Source organism: Larimichthys crocea, chromosome XXI, assembly GCF_000972845.2.
Source record: "Larimichthys crocea isolate SSNF chromosome XXI, L_crocea_2.0, whole genome shotgun sequence".
NCBI classification, from domain to species: domain Eukaryota; kingdom Metazoa; phylum Chordata; class Actinopteri; family Sciaenidae; genus Larimichthys; species Larimichthys crocea.
This window is the reverse complement of record NC_040031.1, coordinates 10,559,293-10,582,840: the sequence shown is the minus strand read 5'-3', so window position 1 is coordinate 10,582,840 and position 23,548 is coordinate 10,559,293. Positions and strand designations below refer to the sequence as shown.

At 43.6% G+C, this 23,548-nt stretch overlaps 1 protein-coding gene across 1 annotated transcript in view; it reads right to left on the bottom strand.

The window, feature by feature from the left end:
* Positions 1 to 23,548, bottom strand: part of zfpm1 (zinc finger protein, FOG family member 1) — a 102,854-nt gene that overhangs the window by 14,737 nt on the left and 64,569 nt on the right. The window contains exon 4 of the mRNA XM_027272635.1: positions 10,606 to 10,742. Within this exon, the coding sequence (XP_027128436.1) occupies positions 10,606 to 10,742 (137 nt within the window). The remainder of the gene's footprint in view (positions 1 to 10,605; positions 10,743 to 23,548) is intronic.

Here is a 23,548-nt window from a genome sequence, read left to right as displayed (position 1 = left end):
TGCCAGCATTTCATAAAAATATGATCGAATCTACAGATGCAGACAGATGCAGGTGTATCAAGCACCAGCACACCTTGCCGTACCTCGTCACCCTCCTCTCCTCTTTTCTCACTTTAAACTATCCGCCCAGCCCTCCATCTATCAGTGGGATGTCAGGCCTCCCCGGCAGAGCTCCATCTTGGTTGAGAGCGCTGCCTTAAGCCCCATCAGCCGGAGGAGAGTATTTGAGCCGCAGTCTAAGCCCCGCGCCCGGACCCCGGTCCCCTCATGAATATTAACCAGCCCCGAGCCCGGCTTTAATCTGCCTGATCCCCGCACTGCTGCCGCCGAGACGATAGCGAATCTAATTATTTGGTCTGATATTAACCCCCCTCGCTCCCGCACCCGCACCCGCACCCGCACCCTCACCACACACACGAACCATTCCCACCCCCAACGCCCTGTCCTCACTATTACACTGCTGTAACATTCACATGTGTGTGTGTGTGTGTGTGTCAGTGCAAAAACACACACAAACTGAACTCAAGAGCCACCTTCTTTTGCCAAAGTCAGTTCATATAAAACATTCACACACAAAATTACACACACACACACACACACACCTCTGTCTCCCCCCACCCCTCCCTCCTCCACCTCCAGCACAGCCTGCGACGCCCTGTCCTTATCAGGCCCAAAAACGCCCTCCTCCTACGCCGATAAAACTTGAATGCAAATGATGCCAGGCTGATTTCATTTCTTCATTTTCTTTCTCCATTCCCTCGTTCAGTATCAGAATGGCTCGTCACTTGCTCGTCTCTCTCTCTCTCTCTTTGGAAAGCACAATATTACTGAGGATGATGATGATGATGATGAGAACTTTCCCTCAACTAACCCTGACGTCTAACCCCTCGTGTCTCCTTGTGCTAAATACACTTCAATTAAAGGAGAGGAAACATATATATATCTATACCCTCCACTCTGGCAGCAGCACCACCACCACCACCACCCTGCAGATCAACAGATTAAGATTTCTCTGTACAGCTGTCAACTGCCACAGTTTTACTGCTACCACTGGGGAATAAGTATGTTTGTATATGCAAATCACTACTGGTACATCTAGCACATCTACATATGTCTCATCGGTGTATACTGTTTCACATTGTCTAAGATGGTTTGCACAGCTCTCTAATGGTCTGAGCATGACAGTCTCGTGGTCATTAAATGTAAAACATGCAAGTTAATAATCCATGCGTACACTCGTGGCTTCAGGTGGACGGTTGGGGGAAAAAACAAACAAAAAATAAAACAGGTCTGTAGGAAGCTTTAAAAAAGATCAGGCTGGTTTAAAAGCTTTAATGTCACTGCTATCAGGTCAGTCGTAGCAGAGATATTAATACTCTTTTTCTTTGGACACTCGTTCTGTTTTTATTTACATTCACCTCATAACATGTTACCTTACAGTACATAAAAATGATTTCAATGAGGTCCAGAGTTTAGGTATCAGAATATTGGAAAACAAAAAGTTTGGTAGATGCCTTATTTATTTAAAACACTGCGTGCAAATAAAAAACCTGTGTTTTGATCCTGGAGTTTGGTTTTTATAACCCTAACCCTGTTTTTCAGTGCTTGCACATGGTCTGAATTGTTGGGTTCCTATAAATAATATTATAAATAGAGATAACTTCTTTTATGATATGGGGCTATGTAAATAAAATTGAATTATACAGTTTGCCCAACTGATACTGGACTTTTGAGGTCTTATATTCGAGAGTAACATTTTGTATTCGAATGTGACTAAAACATGTATGGGACATTTTGAAGAAAATAAACCTGTCAGTGTTTCCTGGTTAACAAACAACAAGGCTGAGCGACACATATACTTCTATCTATAAATAACAATACATTACATTCACTTGATATTTGTCCAAACTAGATTACTATGAGTGTATTTAAAGAGGTAGTATCATCAAACTGTTTGGTGCTGCAGTCCATGTGGTTGGAAATGAGACATCAGTGTGTCGGTGTGTGTTTTTTTAGTTACACTGTTGCACAACCAATTACCCCTTGGGGACAAAAATAAATTGAGCAATATAATTTGAGCAGTTTTAGTCTGTAACAGTTTGATTTCAGCCTGTCTTGAATCCGGTGCAAAGTTCATTCTATCACTGTGGGTCCAAAACAGAGAAGCCTTAATTGAGATGAGCAACCGCAGGATCCTCGAGGGTCTAAGAGCAGAGTGTAGTCCGTCACGTGAAGGTTTAAATGAGCTAAAACTGGCCTGTATGGACCGTGCTGATGGATTTGGATGTTTGCGTGTATCTCCAGAAAACTGAATGTGGATTTTTTTTTAACGCTTTTTAAAAAAGTAATGTGAAGCACTTTGGGCTTTAAAAAAATTGCGGTGGGCATTTCCACTATCAGAGATAATTAATCCAAAAAAATATTAAGATTAATAAAAACCTTCCTCATCACTGTTGCAACATAGCTTACAGGACCAAGCAGCTGCCGGTGGAGTTTGATATGTTCATGTTAAGCTCCTGTCAAACCTTACGGCCTGGACATTTTGCAGTATACATTCCAGAAGGGTCTATTTTTTCTTCCGCCTTAAGCGTTTCAAACGTTTCGTGCTCCTCTAGCTGGGAATTTAATAAGCTACCCCGCTCCTGTCCTGACCTTTTCAACCATCGTTCATTCTCTCCTCTCACAAAATCATTCATTCAATCATCCAATTCACCCTCTTCCTCCTTTCTCCTCTTTCACTGTCTCTCCTGCACCGCCTCCTTCCTTTTATACACCTCTTTCTCTCTCTCTTGCTTTCTTTCTTAATCTCCAATTCTCTTCCTCTCCCCAACTCTCATTCCTAGCCCTCTGTCTGTCTGCCTGCCCCTCCTTCCCCATCCTATCTCTCCCTCTTTCTCTCTCCGTCCCTCGTTCTATCTCTCGGCTACAGGAAATGGTTTCTTTCCCGATCCAGGGGGTTGGAGGGGTGTACTCACTGTCCCAAACAAAGAGGTCACTGTGTGAATCCTCCAAAAATACAAAGAAGAAAAGGAAGGCTGATAAAAATCAGAAACCTACTCTCATCCGCCTCTCTCATACAAACACACACACACACACACACACACACACACTTTACCTCCGTTGCACTCACGCAAAGCATTTCTCTAACATTCAAGAGACACAAGATACTTTTTTTTTTTTTTACACACACTGTACAATCTGCTCACGAGGTACGAATATCGTCAATACAGTGCATTACTGAGGCTCAGGCAGGCAGTGGAGGGAAAGCTTATTCCCTTGTGCAGGCATGCTCATATCCACGCACACCTCCAAGAAACTGGAGAAGAAAAAAAAAGAAAAAGAGAGAAAAAAATAGAGGGAGCCAGGTTTGATGAGCTGCATGCAAATGACATGTAAAAATATAAAACTGCGATACTTAAAACGGGGGCCGAGATAAGAGATTTGAAAATGAGGCACTCTTGGAAAGCAGGCTCCTGAACTGCCGGAGATGAGGCTCAGAGATAGAGAGGATAGAGGTTTTCCCTCTCCTCTTCTCCTCTCTTACACCTCCTCCTCCTCCTCCCTCTCCTCCTCCTCTTTCCTTCCTCCTCCACCCTGCAGAAGCCGGTGCAGATGACAGCGAGATGCAGATACCAGCCAGTCATTGCCACTGAGTGATGAACACCTCCTCCCTCCGTCTCGTTTTAACCCTCCTCTTCCCTGTTTGCCTCACCTCTCCTCCAGTTCTCGTTCTCTCGCTCATATTTCTTTTTGTCTCTCGTGTTTTGTTTCAGTTGATGGACCTTTCCATCCTCTCTCTCTCTCTCTCTCTCTTTGGGGCAGTATTTTATCTTCTTCTCTCCAATCATTCCTCTTCTCTCTTCTTTCTCAGGGTGATAGGCTCTTCTGTCAGGGTCAGGTTGACAGACTGAGAGACAGACATCTACTGTCATGACGCGGGCAAGTCATACGACAATAGCTTTGATTCAATCACCACAAAAAGCTTGCTCTCCTTAAGGCCGTGTTGCACGGGGTCAGCGTTTTTTGGCGGCAAGACCTCTGTTACTCAAAGAACGATGAAATTCAGCTAGAAGGAACTTTGAGTTCATGATGAGGAGATGCAGTCGGAGCATCTTCAGCTTGTGTACGCAGAATACACGAGAGGAGTTTCACATTGTAACAATCTAAACAGCTTTAACACCTCGTCTCCCTCAGTTTCTCTTGTTAAGTGAGCTCCAGCTCGTCCTGCCATGATTTTATTTGTCTGTTTTAACATTGAACCGCAGTGATTCCTAATAAAAAACATAAGTAAGATTTAAATTGGTTGAAACTGAAGCTGCACATTTGATTTTATCTTTCAAAAGATCTTTGTCATGCACTTTACTTTTTGATGCAGCCCTTATTTTACTTGAAAAAAGAAAAGGAAAATATTATTACGAGTAAATATTGTTGACTATTGTGAAAGTTTATGATGACATTATTATTTTCTGGATGTTTACTTTTAAAGCATGCCGTGTGAAATCACTTTTCTCTCACCGTTTTATTTCTCAGGCTGTTTCTCATCTTGTGTGTGTGTAACTTGAGTCGCAATACTTATTATACTTATAATACTTATTGGAATGCACAGATTTGATTGGCTGAGTAGCTCCACGTGCGATGATTTACAATGCATGCAGTTGGCCTGTGAGTTTCCTGAGATGCTAAACAAGAAGCGAGCTGTGAAGGCTTCAGACGTTAAAACAGGAACTCTCAAAGCTGAATCATTCTCAGTAATTTATCAGCTATAGGACTGCAGCCTGCCTACAAGCGTCCTCAGTACTAAGGGGGGATTAGGGATGAGCCAACATACACAAGACCAGGGCCCTGAAACTGAGGCAGCTACATCAAACATACATCATTCTTTACAGCTGCTCTTCCTACTGTGACAAGCCAACAGATACTCTATCATCAGTCAGCACAGGTTAGAGACTCATATGGACATGGCTCCAGTCATACGACCTATGGTTAGGGAAAGGGGGTGGCATTAAGTTGTATCACCATGCATCGCCATGCCACCGTCTACCTCATCTGCATTGTTAAAACAGAAAGATGAGGACAAGGAAGAATCATATCACAAATATGCACTTTCAGTAACATAAACAAGGTTTTCAAAATGATATTCAAGCACATACATCTGATCCATGATATTGTTCTGCCAGCTACCAAAGATTAGTGTGGTCTGACATGATGGGAGAGGTTAAGTCGCCTTAAATTGCATTTTACTTACTGCGCCTGAGTTATTAGTTATTATAAGGAAGACAGAAGAGGGAAGAACATTTTTGTTATTTTCACGTTACTGTCTGGAGTAGAAACTCTTCTTCTTGCTCTCTAGTTTCTTTTTAAGAACGCTCCTTGCGTTCTTCTGGGGGGGGCATCGCGGAAGGTGTTTCGACACTCACCGTAATCATCGATTTGTCATCTTCTGAAGGAGCACCATTATAATTAACATTCTAATTTGATGGGCGGAGGAGAGAGACAGAGAGGCAGAGCAACACTGTTGATGAGTCCAGATAAAATATAAAGATCGGAATCAGGGTGTAAACAAACCAGACTCTGAGTCAACGCGGGGAAAAAAAAAAAAAAGAAAAGAAAGAAAGAAAACAGCTCGAGAGAGAGATTGAGGAGACGGTGATCACCTTCACTCGTCCTTCCAGGGGAGCGAGGGAAGGAGGAAGTGGAGAGGAGAGTAGAGGAGGTAGAGGGGAGGAGAGATAGAGAGTGAGAGGAGACTACCCAAAAAGTGTTTGAAAAGCCGTGGGTGGCGCGCCTTATCGCCCCAGTTCTCCTGGAGAGATTATTGGGGGATTAGTGCGAACGCTTGTTTCTAAAACATGATGAAAAGACGTTCGGCGCGTGATAACGCTTTGAACTCTCCTACACTGCTCCTTCTAGGATCGTGCCTTCAGGCTGCCTTTCCACGAAAGACAGGATTGTGGGGTGGGGTGATCTGCTTGGGTGCTGTCGAAGGAGGGAAAAACAATCGGGACGATGTTGTAAGCCGAGTTTCTCCTGTCGTACAAGCGTGGAGACTTCACTTTCGGACTTTTGTCCTTTGGGAACATGCAACAGACGCGACAAACTCCGGGGTTTTGCGTGCACTTTTGTTATCGCCTGCTCTTTTTTTCGATTCAGCTTGAAATTTCACAATAATCCTGCAACTTCGGTCCAATCGCACGCACTCGCACTATCAGTTAATTAAAGCGGGATCCAATCAAAAAGAGAGGAGATATTATATCAGATTTGTTACGTGCGATCCAATCAGAACAGCGGCGGTGGCCGTGCCCGGCTCCCGGGTTGCCATGGGAGGCTCGTTTTCGAGAAGGACCTGGTTGTTCACTCAACCAAAAAAAACTGTGAGGAATCAGCAGCCCAGCTGATCAGTCGATCAGTAAACATTATTATACCCTGTTCTAAAGTCCAACAGCCATATCAGCCAGAATATATTTAAATAGATAAATGGTTTTACGCCTCTTTCTCAAGAGATGCAAATGGCAGGATTTCCATATGACACAGGCCAGTTAACACGCCACTAATCTAATGAAGGAGATCTGTTGGAGGGAGAGCGAGGTCTGGATCTCATCTACTTCTCTTTGCCTCTCTCACTCTCTCTCTGCTCCACCCTGATCTCTCAGAACTGACAAACTCACCCCCACCGATACGATAACACTCACACAAGCTAAGACAACATCAAAGACGTATAATTCTATATTGTTCCAGATCAAAAAATGAAGTCACTGCACTTGATATGTCTCTCTGTGCACACGTGTATGTTACTCGAGTGTGCATGCACATCCAAAACGCCTAACGCCGACGTGTTGCTGGGTAGGCCTCGTATTAAAATGATAGCTTATCTGTGCGGACCAAATAGGAAGCAAATTTTGTTGAGAGAAGTTGAGAGAGAGAGAGGGCAATGCTGGAAGGGGCAGGATTGCTGAATGGGCCATGCCAATCTCACCCAGAGATGGGAGGGAAAGGGGCGAAGCCTGGGGGGCTTTACAGAGCCTAGTGAGGGCTGAGGACTGAAGAAGACAGGTGGTACAAGTGAGATAGAGGCGAGGAAGGAGAGACAGTTTGCAAAGAACTGGTGGAGAGGGGGGGAAAAAAGTGTATATAGAGGTGAGCAGATGTTGAAAGCATGACCAAAGCAGGGAGATGACCGATAGAGAGAAGTCGTCAAAGGATGACCCATGTCAAGCAAATGGAAAAATTGCTTTACTTAGATTGATTATCTGTACATTTTATTCCATGTTTACGTTGATGTACTTCATCCAGGCATTAAAAAACTGAAAATAACTAAGAGTACATCATTTAAAATTATTTAAATCAAAAGATATTTCATTCATTTATTCCTCGTGTCATAACAAAAAGCATTAAATAACGGAGGCATACGAGTTGATGCCCTTTGCAAGCAAAGCCTCTATCACTTTCAATGATACTGAATATTTTGATAGCGCTTGTCCCCGCTGGTTTTGAAATGAACAAAATGATATGCAGTGCAGTGTAATAGACTCGTAACATGATGTCCGATGTTTGTCAGGACAGATTCAACATCGTGATAGTGTTTGAGGCCATCGATTGTTTCCGAACAAAACATCTAGATCCATGCCAGCGGTAATAATAACAGTTTCAGTCTGCGAGTTGCGTGCTTGATAGAAAGGTGATTATTTGGCAGGTCAGAGAACTCTTCGGTTTTGGCTCATGGCGTTTGGTTCTAGTAACTTTTCACACCTACTTGAGTGATGCTTTGACGCTTATTCTCTTGGTTGGGGCGACAGTCACAAGCAGAAGAATGTTCAGACAAATGTGCACCACAGACAACTACTACTACTACTGCTGCTGCTGCTTGATAGGTATCTTGTAAATGATAATACATGGTCTGCGCCACAACAAGTCTGCAATTTAAGGTCAAGATTGAAGTCAGAAAGGGGTTTTGTGATCAGAGAGTTGTCGGTTTGATCTCCAGACTGTCAAGATATGTCGTGGTTGTCAAAATACAAACCACATACCAGCTATGAGAAGATACTGAGAACTTAGTGTGTTTGCAATGGAAGGGTCCGCGCTAAACAGCTCTTAATACACGAGGCAAAGCTGCTCACAGCAGAAAATTAACTCTTTTTTTGATTTAATTAACAGTCACAGTTGTAGAATAAGATGGTCAAGTATGTTGCTATCTGGTCTAAAAATTCAGCCCAGTATCCAGTAAATAATGTCCATGTTGGACGATTCTGCCCTTCACGATTTACAATGTTTAGGGGCAATGCAGGGTGTAGTGTGCCCATGATTGGGCACCCAACTTTCACCCAGCATGCTGAACACACACATGAAATTAACGCTTTAATTAACCGTAATCATTCCCTAACCTCAATGTCCTTGTTTGGGAAAAGGTTTGAACCATTAAATATGGACAGAGTCGTAGATCAGACTTTTTAAAAAACTTCTTTTAGACACTGGATATTATTCTGGTACTCGCCTTGTTATCGAGTTTGTCTTTTACTTTTTTTTTTTGGAATAAAACCTTTTTCTAATCACCGATGAAGGAATGCGGTGTGATGGTTTAGGCTTTAGCGGCGCAGCAGGGGATGAGTAGATTTCTCCGGCACACCGAAGAGGATAGCCCTGACCCTTTCTGACCCACGAGGGAGGGAGGCAGGGAGGGATGGAGGGATGGATAGAGGAGGGGGAGGATGTGGAGTGACAGGGGGAGAAACACAGGAGGAATGTGAGATTACGGCCACTATCTCCAGCAGATACCGAAGGTCCGTCTCCTCACTTCTTCTTCAGTCCGCAAATAGGAGGCGAGGAGGAGGAGGGGGGGGACAGAAAATGAGGAAGAAGAGAGAAAATGGGTATTAAGAGTCCGAACGAGATGCTTTCCATATGAATGCAAAAGCCCTCAAAAGAAGAGAAACTGACTTTTCAGTTTAGAGGAGGAATAGGATGGAATGGGCAGCGGAAGGGAGGGGAAGAACAAAAGGTGAGGGGGTGAGCGAGTGTGTGTGTGTGTGAGAGTGCTCGTGCACACACACACATGCACAGAGACATCTATCTGTACACTCAGAACCTCGCTGATAATAAACGAAATCTTAGAAATGAGAGCCTATCAAGCAGGAATCAATCACTGGGGTTTGTTGTCCAGGAGGATGGCGCCATGTGGAGATAAAAGACAGGCGGACGTCTGGGGAGGGCTGGGAGGAGAGGAGGAGAGGAGGAGGAGAAGAGGGGAGAGGATGGAACAGGAGTCTGGGGAGGGCTGGGGAGGAGAGAAGAGAGTACTGATGGGGGAAAGGCCTGAACGTGCCGTATAAACTCCATCTGGCTTCGTTTGAGCTGGATGGATGTTTTGAAGTGAAACCCACGAGGAACGTCTGTCACCTGGACTCAAAGAATAATTCTAGGTGAGATAATATAAGCAGCGATAGATGAACTGTGTGTGTGTCTGTGTGAGAATGGACCTATGTGTGTGTGTGTGTGTGTGTGTGTGCTTTGCGTTTGTCTGAGTTTGTGCTCCATGCCAGGAAGCCTCTCCCAACATCAGTATCATATGATTAGATGGACTTGCACATGATGCAAAAACCCAGCCTCTGATAGGGCTTCATCCGGTCCCACACACACTGTTCCCAAAAAACACACATACACACACACACACACACACACACACACACACACACACACACACATAAAGATACAAACAGCTGTTTTCATTTCTCTGTGCGTGACAAGGTGTTTATTCATTGTCTCTCTTTGTTAGTGGACCATCTGACCTCTGACCTTTGACCTTTCCAATTGAAATCTCCTTTAGTTTGTATCTTCTGCCTGGTTTCCTTTCACCTCCCGTATATTATTAGTAAGCCTCTCATTGTATTTACAGGCTTGGACCTGTCTAATAAACCCAAAATAAAACTAGTATTCTTTCTATAAAAGTCTGAAACTGTCAAAGTCAAACTATCAGACTAACATTATTAATTCATCAGTCACATTTACTGACCAGTGTCAGAAAAGCTCCCAGAGCTCAGGATGCGTCTCCAGTTTACAGTTACAGTTACAAAGATCTTCCATTTACAGTCAGATAAAACAGTAAAAGCAGCAAATCGTCACATTTGAGAAGCTGGAAACTAAAATAATTTAAGCTGGAACAACTAAATAATTTTCTGCTCCTCGACTAATAGAGTACTAGTCCAAAACAAGCTAATAATAATAATAATAAAATAATAATAATAATAATAATAAATAAAAATAATAATAATAATAATAAATAATTCTGATGAATTTTTTTTTAGTCAATCACTTCTCAATTTATCAAGATTATTTTATTCAAACATTATTCCAAAAATAATAAAACATTTTTAATTGATTAAATTATTTATTAATAACAGCTTGAGATTGCTGAATAGTTATGTCAGGTATTTCTGGTGGAGTTTAGAGACACCACACATGATTAGCTTCCACATCATGCAACAACAGTGTGTGAATCTTACCTGATCCTCATTAAACGTCATAAAACATAATGAACTGCTTTTTAAAGTATCTGTAATCTTCCTTTTTTACGTTTATTACGGTATTTTATCAAGCGGCCGTCAGAGCTCTTACCTCTCCTGTCTCCTGATCATCTGTGCTGCCATCTGATTGGATCACTCCTGGATAGGGCCCCCACGATTTGTCCGGATGGAGGTCTCTGCTGGCCACCACCCTGCTGCCACCGCCTTCATCACTGAACTCTAGGTCATCTGGAAGGAGGAGAGAAGGAGTTTTAAAATACTGACCACTGGTAGAAACATTGATATCCACTTCAAATATCAGTTTCGGCCATGAAAACTCTTACTGGTTGAAATATAATCCAAAGTATTTGAACACAAAAGCAGTTTTGCAAAAGCAGCACGTGAACTTGACCTGAACCCTTTGTGGCAGCAAAAACTGCCAACAGCTCGACAGCAGGGGGAGTTTGATGCAAGCTGAGCGCTGTTCTGTCAGGGCCGGTTCAAATAGGGGAAACTTCTTGTGTACTTCCTCAAAGTGATAACTTTAGAAGGATGGCAGTGACAGCTGTGGTCTGAGCAAGCTGCAGCCCAGATAGAGCCGGTTAGCCCGGGAGGCATTGGAGGGACTGATCCATCTATTTAAAAACTTAAGACAGCTCAGAGTGCAGGAGGAGCAGCAGCAGCCTGTAGTTTAGAGAACTTTCTGCAACATCTGAGGATAAATGAGCAAGTTCGATCAACGCTGGTGAGAGTTGTGAGCAGTGAGGAAACTCCAGTGACTGACGGGATGGGATTAACGCCAAATGCTTCAGTTACATGAGCAGCCACGGGGTCTACTCGTGGAGAAGCGTTCGCGTTATGACCATCCGCCAACCTTTCTCTCTCTCTCTGATCAAAACACGTACAAAAATCTGCCTCCCCACCTCACCTTCCCCCCTCCCACTCCCCTCCTCATCTCATCTATGGTTCAGGCGACTGTTTCGGGGGGTCGGTCTAAAGTGGCGGGCCTGATAAGAGTGTTTGTCTAACACTCTCCATGTCAAAACACTCATCTATCTTCTCTGTATCTATCCCCACCAGAGAACAACGGACAGACGCTGATAAAATGGCTTTCCCACAGCCGGTGGGGGGGTGGTGGAGGAGGTTGTGGTGGTGGTGGTGGTGGTGGTGGTGGAGGGATGGGGGGGGGTTACGGAAAGGGAGGAGGGAGCAAGAAGGAGTGTGGTTTGAGGGAAGAAAGTAGGAGGGACGAAAGGCGCCAAGAAGGAGACGTTCATCTAATAAAACATCAGTTGAAAATATTGTTTCACTGTCGGAAAGAGTGTTGTGCTGTGGCATTCACACAGGATGTGGCATGTTTCTCTTAAGTCACAGCTCAAAACTTGCATTGACACTCTGCATAATATGATTAATAACAAAGGTCACACGGGGATAACATTTAAACAAACTAGTTGAAGTGATATTTTTTATTAGGCTAATCGACACTGACCCGAACGAGATCAAGATAAACGACGTTACGTACGCAGCTGCACATGTAGCGGCTTTCCAAACAGGTGCTCGCACACCTTGTTTACCTGTCATGGTATATGTCACACTGTAACCAGGCCTACTTTTTTATTCTCTTGCCCCGATGCACATGAGAGAATGACACTGATGCCAGACGCAACAAGAGCTGACCTGACCCGTTTGTCCTTGGGTCAGGTTGGGCTGAATTTTTTATATAATGACTCACGTTTTGGGTGGAGCTCCATTTCACGAATATTTCTGAAAGGAGATCTTTGTGCTATCACCAGATTAAAAAGGTTATATCCAGGTTGTTGGGATCCGGATAGTTAGTTAGACAGTCAGAATCTGCTGGGGTTTGGATGGACATTAATGTTCCAGGTTTGAGTCAGGTCAGCGTCACATTTCAGTCCCAGGTCAACCAAAACATGACTCCTCAGACAGTCTAACCTGCTGGCTGCAGAGTCTAAAGTCCACTGTCTGTCCAGCCAGTATCCTATCTCCTATCGTCCTATGGGGCCTCAGTTTAGCCACTCTGACCCTCTTTATCTCAGCACTCCATCAATGTCCAGTTTGCCTCTGTGCCATTGGCCAATCCTCACCACATGGGACTCTTATCAGTCTCACCAGCTCAATTGACCCTCATTGTGAAACGTTGCAAGGATTTGACCTCAGTGAGCCAACACTGATATTAACTTATAAACAAGTCAGACACAAGCATTAGTTTGTCGTCAGGTATCAAGGCCCAACAAAGGCCAAGTCTGAGCTGGAGCTAGAGACATTGTGATTACATCCCTGACATTTATATTCTTAAACTTTGGTCAATCTGGTGAAGTCAGACCGTTTAATGCTGAGTGGCAGTACGACACCATTGCAATGCTGGAACCAGCTCAAGAACCAGAGCTCATTCTGTGTTAACAAGGTTCTCCTGATCCACTCTTCTCTTCCCAGCATTTCCCGTTTGGAGGCATGAGTGCAAACCTCGACTTACTATCTCACGTCACATTTTAACTAATCATGCATGCACGCACTACGCAAATTAACATGGCTACGCATCGGGCTGATACTGGAACAAGATGTTTTGAGGAAACGTGAAACTTATTTTAAATCACGTTCGATCAATCCCCTGGTTTCATTTCATTCAAAATGTTGCTGATGGTTTGATATGTTTTAAAAAATATATTTCAGAAATTCCTCCAAGTACCACTACAGGAAAGTCAAGAACCGCCAGTAGTACTCGTAGACGACTTTGGAAATAAATGTGAAAAAAGAAGCACGCTCACTGAAGAGTTAAACTGAAATTATTACAACTTATATTTCATTTGGGAACAGGCAATAGCTGTTGTGATGATTTGCATAGCGGTAACATGGTAACCAACAAGGAACTCTAACAGTGTAGGGGGGTAAAGTTATTAGAAGAACTCATTTAGAGACAAAGCCTGAGGTTGTTTATTCATCTGTCTAAATGTAAGTCTCCCTTCATTTTGCCCGGTGACAGAATAGCACACAGTGGAAGTGAAAGTGGCGCTCCTAAGTATCATATTTGCTGCAGAAACGTTGTCTATTTTCCAGTTTAAGGAGCTGTCAGGGAGTCCATTTCATGTAACACTGCCTTTTCATATCGGTACAGAGAAAGTGCTATCGGTGCACCTCCGCTAATGAGCGCTGCTTGTTAATCCCAGCAGGTTAGCTGTGTTCACTGGGGTAACATGACATCTCCAGTATTACTAATCCCTGTTAATTACCCCTCCTGCCCACCACAGACCTGCATAATAACCTGGCACTCCTTATCAATACGGCAGCTACTACCCTCACTGCTCAGTATGATACTACCCCCATCACATCTGTATACTGTACTGTATGTCGACACACACACTCACTCATCATCATTCTTTCTGTCAGTGCTAGATGACCCATTCCCAAAAAGGCAAGGCTGGATGGGTTTGTTATCAATATCAACCAGCTCCACAGTATTCACACTGCCTCACTCATTTAGCTCTGACACACACACACCAACTTACAATCTCTCTCTCTCACACACACACACTCTTTTCGAACGCACAAAATGCACACAGGTCTGCAAGATGACACACACACACACACACACATTTAGCCTGTACACCCATCACACCGTCACATCACTATACACGCCCTGTCACCAGCTACACACAAAGGCTTATCAATACGGACGCTTCAGCAGCCACTGGGGCGTCCAGGCCTCTTTGACGAGCCAACACAATAAAACAATCAGTTCGTCATTAATGAAATGACTAACGCAATTAACAGATGAGAGGGGGGCGGGGAGGGGGACGACAGAGCTGAAGGTGGAAGACAGCCGTTAAGGAGACCGGGGGTTGTGGTGGCGATCTGAGGGAATTCTTTTTTTCAATCAGCGCCGTCCTGTTTGAGTCGTTTGACTTGTTCAAAATATAAATGCAATTAACAGATGAGAGGGGGGCGGGGAGGGGGACGACAGAGCTGAAGGTGGAAGACAGCCATTAAGGAGACCGGGGCTTGTGGTGGCGATCTGAGGGAATTCTTTTTTTCAATCAGCGCCGTCCTGTTTGAGTCGTTTGACTTGTTCAAAATATAAATTATAAACCAAAAAAAAAAAAAAAAACAAGAAGAGGAAAAGTTAAGAGGAACAGTGAGTTTCATTCATTTCACACAACTGCTGTTGCTGCTGCATCAAAAGGTGCACACGAATGACTAAAGTGGTCAATACAATGGGTCAATTCCCACCATCCTTGTCATAGAAGTTTCCTTTTTATCTATATACTGATTTATATATATATACTGAGTTTTTAATATACTAAAATGCAGTAATTTAATAAAACTGACAATTACTTATGAGCTGCTTTAACAAGGAAGACAGAAAGAAGAAGAAAATGCAATGTAAAGTCAATTTATGGATGCCTTAATGAAGTTACTGATGAAGACATACAATCCATTTTTAACTAATATAGGGAACAAAAGTGTTATTCTGCACTTGATCAGGTAGATTAATTGTTGCGTTCTCAGATGATACATCTCCAGGTATAGTCAACTTGGAAGGGAAATTAATTAAACCTTGCAGTTGAGCCGTTATCTGAACTGATATGTCAAATTATTAATAAATGCTTACTCAGTCAAAACTGTCCACAACTTTGGAAAGGATCTAAAACTTTAAAATCCCAGATAAATTATAAAGACGGAATCAGGGTGTAAACAAACAGACCGGAGTCAAACGCGGGAAAAAAAAAAAAGAAAAGAAAGAAGAAAACAGCTCGAGAGAGAGATGAGGAGACGGGATCACCTTCACTCGTCCTTCCAGGGGAGCGAGGGAAAGGAGGAAGTGGAGAGGAGAGTAGAGGAGGTAGAGGGAGGAAGATAGAGAGTGAGAGGAGACTACCCCAAAAAGTGTTGAAAGCCGTGGGTGGCGCGCCTTATCGCCCCAGTTCCCTGGAGAGATTATTGGGGAGAGTGCGAACGCTTGTTTCTAAAACATGATGAAAAGACGTTCGGCGCGTGATAACGCTTTGAACTCTCCTACACTGCTCCTTCTAGATCGTGCCTTCAGCTGCCTTTCCACGAAAGACAGGATTGTGGGGTGGGGTGATCTGCTGGGTGCTGTCGAAGGAGGGAAAACAATCGGGACGATGTTGTAAGCCGAGTTTCTCCTGTTCGTACAAGAGTGGAGACTTCACTTTTCGGACTTTTGTCCTTTGGGAACATGCAACAGACGCGACAAAACTCCGGGGTTTTGCGTGCACCTTTGTTATCGCCGCTCTTTTTTTTTCTTTTTTTCGATCAGCTTGAAATTTCACATAATCCTGCAAACTTCGGTCAATCGCACGCACTCGCACTATCAGTTTAATAAAGCGGGATCCAATCAAAAGAGAGGAGATATTATATCAGATTTGTTACGTCGCGATCCAATCAGAACAGCGGCGGGGGCCGTGCCCGGCTCCCGGTTGCCATGGGAGGCCGTTTCGAGAAGGACCTGGTTTTCACTCACCAAAAAAAACTGTGAGGAATCAGCAGCCCAGCTGATCAGTCGATCAGTAACATTATTATACCCTGTTCTAAAGTCCAACAGCCATATCAGCCAGAATATATTTAAATAGAGATAATGGTTTTACGCCTCTTTCTCAAGAGATGCAATGCAGGAATTTCCATATGACCAGGCCAGTTAACACGCCACTAATCTAATGAAGGGAGATCTGTTGGAGGAGAGGAGGTCTGGATTCATCTACTCTCTTTGGCCTCCTCTCTCTCTCTCTGCTCACCCTGATCTCTCAGAACTGACAAACTCACCCCAACCGATACGATAACACTCACAAAGCTAAGACAACATCCAAAGACGTATAATTCTATATTGTTCCAGATCAAAAAATGAAGTCATTGCACTTGATATGTCTCTCTGTGCAACACGGGTATGTTACTCCGAGTGTGCATGCACATCCAAAACGCCGAACGCCGACGTGTTGCTGGGTAGGCCTCGTATTAAAATGATAGCTTATCTGTGCGGACCAAATAGGAAGCAAATTTGTTGAGAGAAGTTGAGAGAGAGAGGGCAATGATGGAAGGGGCAGGATGTGCTGAATGGGCCATGCAATCTCACCCAGATGGGAGGGAAAGGGGCGAAGCCTGGGGCTTTACAGGCCTAGTGAGGGCTGAGGACTGAAGAAGACAGGTGGTACAAGTGAGAGAGAGGCGAGGAAGGAGAGACAGTTTGGAAGAACTGGGGTGGAGGGGCGGGAAAAACAGTGTATATAGAGTGAGCAGATGTTGAAAGCATGACCAAAGCAGGGAGAATGACCGATTGAGAGAAGTCGTCAAAGGATGACCCATGTCAGCAATGGAAAAATTGCTTTACTTAGATTGATATCTTTACTTTATTCCATGTTTATGATGTACTTTAATCAGGCATTAAAAAACTGAAAATAAACTAAGAGACATCATTTATAATTAAAAAAAAAAAGATATTTCATGCATTTATTCCTCGTATCATAACAAAAAAGCATAAATAACTGAGGCATACGAGTTGTTGTCCTCTTTGCAAGCAAAGCCTCTATCACTTTCAATGATACGAAGATTATTGATAGCGCTTGTCCCCGGCTGGTTTTGAAATGAACAAAATGTATGCAGTTGCAGTGTAATAGACTCGTAACATGAGTTCCGATGTTTGTTCAGGAAAGATTCAACATCGTGATAGGGTTTGAGGCCATCGAATTGTTTCCGAACAAAACATCTAGATCCATGCAAGCGTAATAATAACAGTTTCAGTCTGCAAGTTGCGTGCTTGATAGAAAGGTGATTATTTGGCAGGTCAGAGACTCTTCGGTTTTTGGCTCATGGCGTTTGGTTTTAGTAACTTTCACACCTACTTGAGCGATTGCTTGACGCTTTCGCTTGGTGGGGCGACAGTCACAAACAGAAGAATGTTCAGACAAAATGTGCACCACAGACAACTACTACTGCTGCTGCTTGAAGGTATCTTGTAAATGATAATACATGGTCTGCGCCACAACAAGTCTGCAATTTAAGGTCAAGATTGAAGTCAGAAAAGGGGTTTTGTGATCAAGAGGTTGTCGGTTTGATCTCCAGGTCAAGATATGTCGTGGTTGTCCAAAATACAAACCACATACCAGCTGTGAGAAGATACTGAGAACTTAGTGTGTTTGCAATGGAAGAGTCCGCGCTAAACAGCTCTTAATACACGAGGAAAATTAAACTCTTTTTTAATTAACAGTCACAGTTGTAGAATAAGCATGGTCGGGTATGGTTGCTATCTGGTTCTAAAAATTTAGCCCAGTATCCAGTAATAATGTCCATGGGACGATTTACAAGGTTTAGGGCAATGCAGGGTGTAGTGTGCCCATGATTGGGCACCCAACTTTCACCCAGCATGCTGAACACACACATGAATTAACACCTTTAATTAACCGTAATCATTCCCTAATCCAATGTCCTTGTTTGGGAACAGGTTTGAAACATTAAATATGGACAGAGTCGTAGATCAGACTTTTGTTTTTAAAACTTCTTTTAGACACTGGATATTATTCTCGTACTCGCCTTGTTATCCATTTTTGTCTTTTACTTTTTTTTTTTGGAAATAAAACCTTTGTTCTAATCACCGATGAAGGAATGCGGTGTGATGGTTTTAAGGCTTTAGCGGCGAAGCAGGGGATGAGTAGATTTCTCCGGCAAACCCGAAGAGAGGTTAGCCCTGACCCTTTCTGACCCACGAGGGAGGGAGGCAGGGAGGGATGGAGGGATGGATAGAGGAGGGGGAGGATGTGGAGTGACAGGGGGAGAAACACAGGAGGAATGTGAGATTACGGCCACTATCTCCAGCAGATACCGAAGGTCCCGTCTCCTCACTTCTTCTTCAGTCCAAATAGAGAGCGAGAGGAGGAGGGGGGGGGGGGGGGACAGAAAATGAGGAAGAAGAGAGAAAATGGGTATTAAGAGTCCGAACGAATGCTCCCATATGAATGCGAAGCCCAAAAGAGAGAAAACTGACTTTTCAGTTTTAGAGGAGGAATAGGATGGAATGGGCAGCGGAAGGGAGGGGAAAAACAAAGTGAGGGTTGAGCGATGTTGTGTGTGTGTGTGTGTGTGAGAAGTGCTCGTGCAACACACACATGCCAGAGAACATCTATCTGTACACCCGAACCTCGCTGATAATAAACGAAATCTTAGAAATGAGAGCCTATCAAGCAGAATCAATCACTGGGGTTTGTTGTCCAGGAGGATGGCGCCATGTGGAGATAAAAGACAGGCGGACGTCTGGGAGGGCTGGGAGGAGAGGAGGAGAGGAGGAGAGAGGGGAGAGGATGGAACAGGAGTCTGGGGAGGGCGGGGAGGAGAGAAGAGAGTACTGATGGGGAAAAGGCCTGAACGTGCCGTATAACTCCATCTGGCTTCGTTTGAGCTGGATGGATGTTTTGAATGAAACCCACGAGGAACGTCTGTCACCAGGACTCAAAGAATAATTCTAGGTGAGATAATATAGCAGCGATAGATTAACTGTGTGTGTGTGTGTGAGAATGGACCTATGTGTGTGTTGTGTGTGGTGTGTGTGTGTGTTTGTGTGCTCCATGCAGGAAGCCTCTCCCAACATCAGTATCATATGATTAGATGGACTTGCATGATGCAAAAACCCAGCCTCTGATAGGGCTTCATCCGGTCCCACACACAACTGTTCCCAAAGAACACACACACACACACACACACACACACACCACACCCACAAAAGATACAAACAGCTGTTTTCATTTCTCTGTGCGTGACAAGGTGTTTTATTCATTGTCTCTCTTTGTTAGGGGACCATCTGACCTCTGACCTTTGACCTTTCCAATTGAAATATCCTTTAGTTTGTATCTTCTGCTGGTTTCCTTTCACCTCCCGTATATTATTAGTAAGCCTCTCGTTTCATTTACAGGCTTGGACCTGTCTAATAAACCCAAAAAAAACTAGTATTCTTTCATAAAAGTATGAAACTGTCAAAGTCAAACTAACAGACTAACATTATTAATTCATCAGTCACATTTACTGACCAGTGTCAGAAAAGCTCCCAGAGCTCAGGATGCCGTCTCCAGTTTACAGTTACAAAGATCTTTCCATTACAGTCATAAAAACAGTAAAAGCAGCAAATCGACACATTTGAGAAGCTGGAACAACTAAATAATTTTCTGCTTCTTGACTAATAGAGTACTAGTCCAAACAAGCTGATAATAATAATAATAAAATAAAATAATAATAATAATAATAATAATAAGAATAATAATAATAATAATAAATAATTCTGATGAATTTTTTTTTTAGTCAATCACTTCATCATTTATCAAGATTATTTTATTCAAACATTATTCCAGTAATAATAAAACATCTTTAATTGATTAAATTATTTATTAAACAGCTTGAGATTGCTGAATAGTTTATGTCAGGTATTTCTGATGGAGTTTAGAGACAAACATCACACATGATAGCTTCACATCACATGCAACGACAGTGTGTGAATCTATACCTGATCCTCATAAACGTCATAAAACATAATGAACTGCTTTTTAAAGTACTGTAATCTTCCTTTTTTACATTTATTATGGTATTTTATCAAGCGGCGCCGTCAGAGTTCTTACCTCTCCTGCCTCCTGATGCATCTGTCTGCCCATCTGATGGATCACTCCTGGATAGGGCCCCCACGATTTGTCCGGATGGAGGTCTCTGCTGGCCACCACCCTGCTGCCACCAGCCTTCATCACTGAACTCTAGGTCACTGGAAGGAGGAGAGAAGGAGTTTTTAAAATACTGACACTGGTAGAAACATTGATATCCACTCCAATATCAGTTTCGGCCATGAAAACTCTTACTGGTTGAAATATAATCCAAAGTATTTTAACACAAAAGCAGTTTTTGCAAAAGCAGCACGTGAACTTGACCTGAAACCCTTTTGTGGCAGCAAAAACTGCCAACAGCTCGACAGCAGGGGGAGTTTGATGCAAGCTGAGCGCTGTCTGTCAGGGCCGGTTCAAATAGGGGAAACTTCTTGTGTACTTCCTCAAAGTGATAACTTTAGAAGGATGGCAGTGACAGCTGTGGTCTGAGCAAGCTGCAGCCCAGATAGAGCCGGTTAGCCCGGGAGGCATTGGAGGGACTGATCCATCTATTTAAAAACTTAAGACAGCTCAGAGTGCAGGAGGAGCAGCAGCAGCCTGTAGTTTAGAGAACTTTCTGGCAACATCTGAGGATAAATGAGCAAAGTTCGATCAACGCTGGTGAGAGTTGTGAGCAGTGAGGAAACTCCAGTGACTGACGGGAATGGGGATTAATATGCCAAATGCTTCAGTTACATGAGCAGCCACGGGGTCTACCGTGGGAGAGCGTTCGCGTTATGACCATCCGCCAACCTTTCTCTCTCTCTCTCTGATCAAAACACGTACAAAATCTGCCTCCCCACCTCGCCTTGCCACCCCCCCCCCCTCCCCTCCTCATCTCATCTATGGTTTCAGGCGACTGTTGTTCGGGGTCGGTCTAAAGTGGCGGGCCTGATAAGAGTGTTGTTGTCTAACACTCTCCATGTCAAAACACTCATCTATCTTCTGTATCTATCCCCACCAGAGAACAACGGACAGACGCTGATAAAATGGCTTTCCCACAGCCGGTGGGGGGTGGTGGTGGGGTGGTGGAGGAGGTTGGTGGTGGTGGTGGTGGTGGGCAGGGGGAGGGAGGGATGGGGGGTTTACGGAAAGGGAGGAGGGAGCAAGAAGGAGGTGGGTTTTGAGGGAAGAGTAGGAGGGACGAAAGGCGCCAAGAAGGAGACGTTCATCTAATAAAACATCAGTTGAAAATATTGTACTGTCGGAAAGAGTGTTGTGCCTGTGGCATTCACACAGGATGTGGCATGTTCTCTTAAGTCACAGCTCAAAACTGGCAGTGACACTCTGCATAATATGTAATAACAAAGGTCACGCGGGGATAACATTTAAACAAACTAGTTTGAAGTGATATTTTTTATTAGGCATCGACACTGACCCGAACGAGATCAAGATAAACGACATTACGTACGCAGCTGCACATGTAGCGGCTTCCAAACAGGTGCTCGCACACCTTGTTTACCTGTCCATGGTATATGTCACACTGTAACCAGGCCCTACTTTTTTATTCTCTTGCCCCGATGCCATGAGAGAATGACCACTGATGCCAGACGCAACAAGAGCTGACCTGACCCGTTTGTCCTTGGGTCAGTTGGGGCTGAATTTTTAATAATGACTCACGTTTTGGGTGGAGCTCCATTTCACGAATATTTCTGAAAGGAGATCTTTGTGCTATCACCAGATTAAAAAGGTTATATCCAGGTTGTTGGGATCCGGATAGTTAGTTAGACAGTCAGAATCTGCTGGGGTTTGGATGGACATTAATGTTCCCGGTTTGAGTCAGGTCAGCGTCACATTTCAGTCCCAGGTCAACCAAAACATGACTCCTCAGACAGTCCTAACCTGCTGGCTGCGAGTCTAAAGTCCACTGTCTGTCCAGCCAGTATCCTATCTCCTATCGTCCTATGGGGCCTCAGTTTAGCCACTCTGACCCTCTTTTAATCTCAGCACTCCATCAATGTCCAGTTTGCCTCTGTGCCATTGGCCAATCCCACCACATGGGACTCTTATCAGTCTCACCAGCTCATTGACCCTCATTGTGAAACGTTGCAAGGATTTGACCTCAGTGAGCCAACACTGATATTAACTTATAAACAAGTCAGACACAAGAATTAGTTTGTCAGGTATGAAGCCCAACAAAGGCCAAGTCTGAGCTGGAGCTAGAGACATTGTGATTACATCCTGACACCCAGTTGTTTATATTCTAAAACTTTGGTCCATCTGGTGAAGTCAAACCATTTATGGTGATGGCAGTATGACACCATTGCAATGCTAGAACCAGCTCAAGAACCAGAGTTCATTCTGTATTAACAGGTTCTCCTGATCCACTCTTCTCTTCCCAAATTTCCATTTTGGAGGCATGAGTGCAAACTCGACTTACTATCTCACGTCACATTTTACATAATCATGCACGCACGCACTACGCAAATTAACATGTCTACGTATGGGCTGATACGGGAACAAGATGTTTTAAGGAAACGTAAAACTTATTTTAAATCACGTTCGATCAATCCCCTGGTTTCATTTCATTCAAAATGTTCTGATGGTTTGATATGTTTTAAAAAAATATATTTTGAAATTCATCCAAGTACCACTACAGGAAAGTCAAGAACCGCCAGTAGTACTCGTGGACGACTTTTGGAAGAAATGTGAAAAAAGAAGCACGCTCACTGAAGAGTAAACCTGAAATTATTACAACTTATATTTCATTTGGGAACAGGCATAGCTGTTGTGATGATTTGCATTACATTCGGTAACATGGTAACCAACAAGGAACTCTAACAGTGAGGGGGGACTAAAGTTATTAGAAGAACTCATTTAGAGACAAAGCCTGAGGTTGTTTATTCACTGTCTAAATATAAGTCTCCCTTCATTTTGCCCGGTGACAGAATAGCACAGTGGAAGTGAAAGTGGGCGCTCCTAAGTATCGTATTTGCGGCAGAAACGTTGTCTATTTTCCAGTTTAAGAGCTGTCAGGGAGTCCCATTTCATGTAAACACTGCCTTTCATATCGGTACAGAGAAAGTGCTATCGGTGCACCTCCGCTAATGAGCGCTGCTTGTTAATCCCAGCAGGTTAGCTGTGTTCACTGGGGTAACATGACATCTCCAGTATTACTAATCCCTGTTAATTACCCCTCCTGCCCACCACAGACCTGCATAATAACCTGCACTCCTTATCAATACGGCAGCTACTACCCTACTGCTCAGTAAGATACTACCCCCATCACAGCTGTATACTGTACTGTATGTCGATGTGCAGACACACACACTCACTCACTCATCATCATTCTTTCTGTCAGTGCTAGATGACCCATTCCCAAAAAGGCAAGGCTGGATGGGTTTGTTATCAATATCAACCAGCTCCACAGTATTCACACTGCCTCACTCATTTAGCTCTGACAGCACAGCA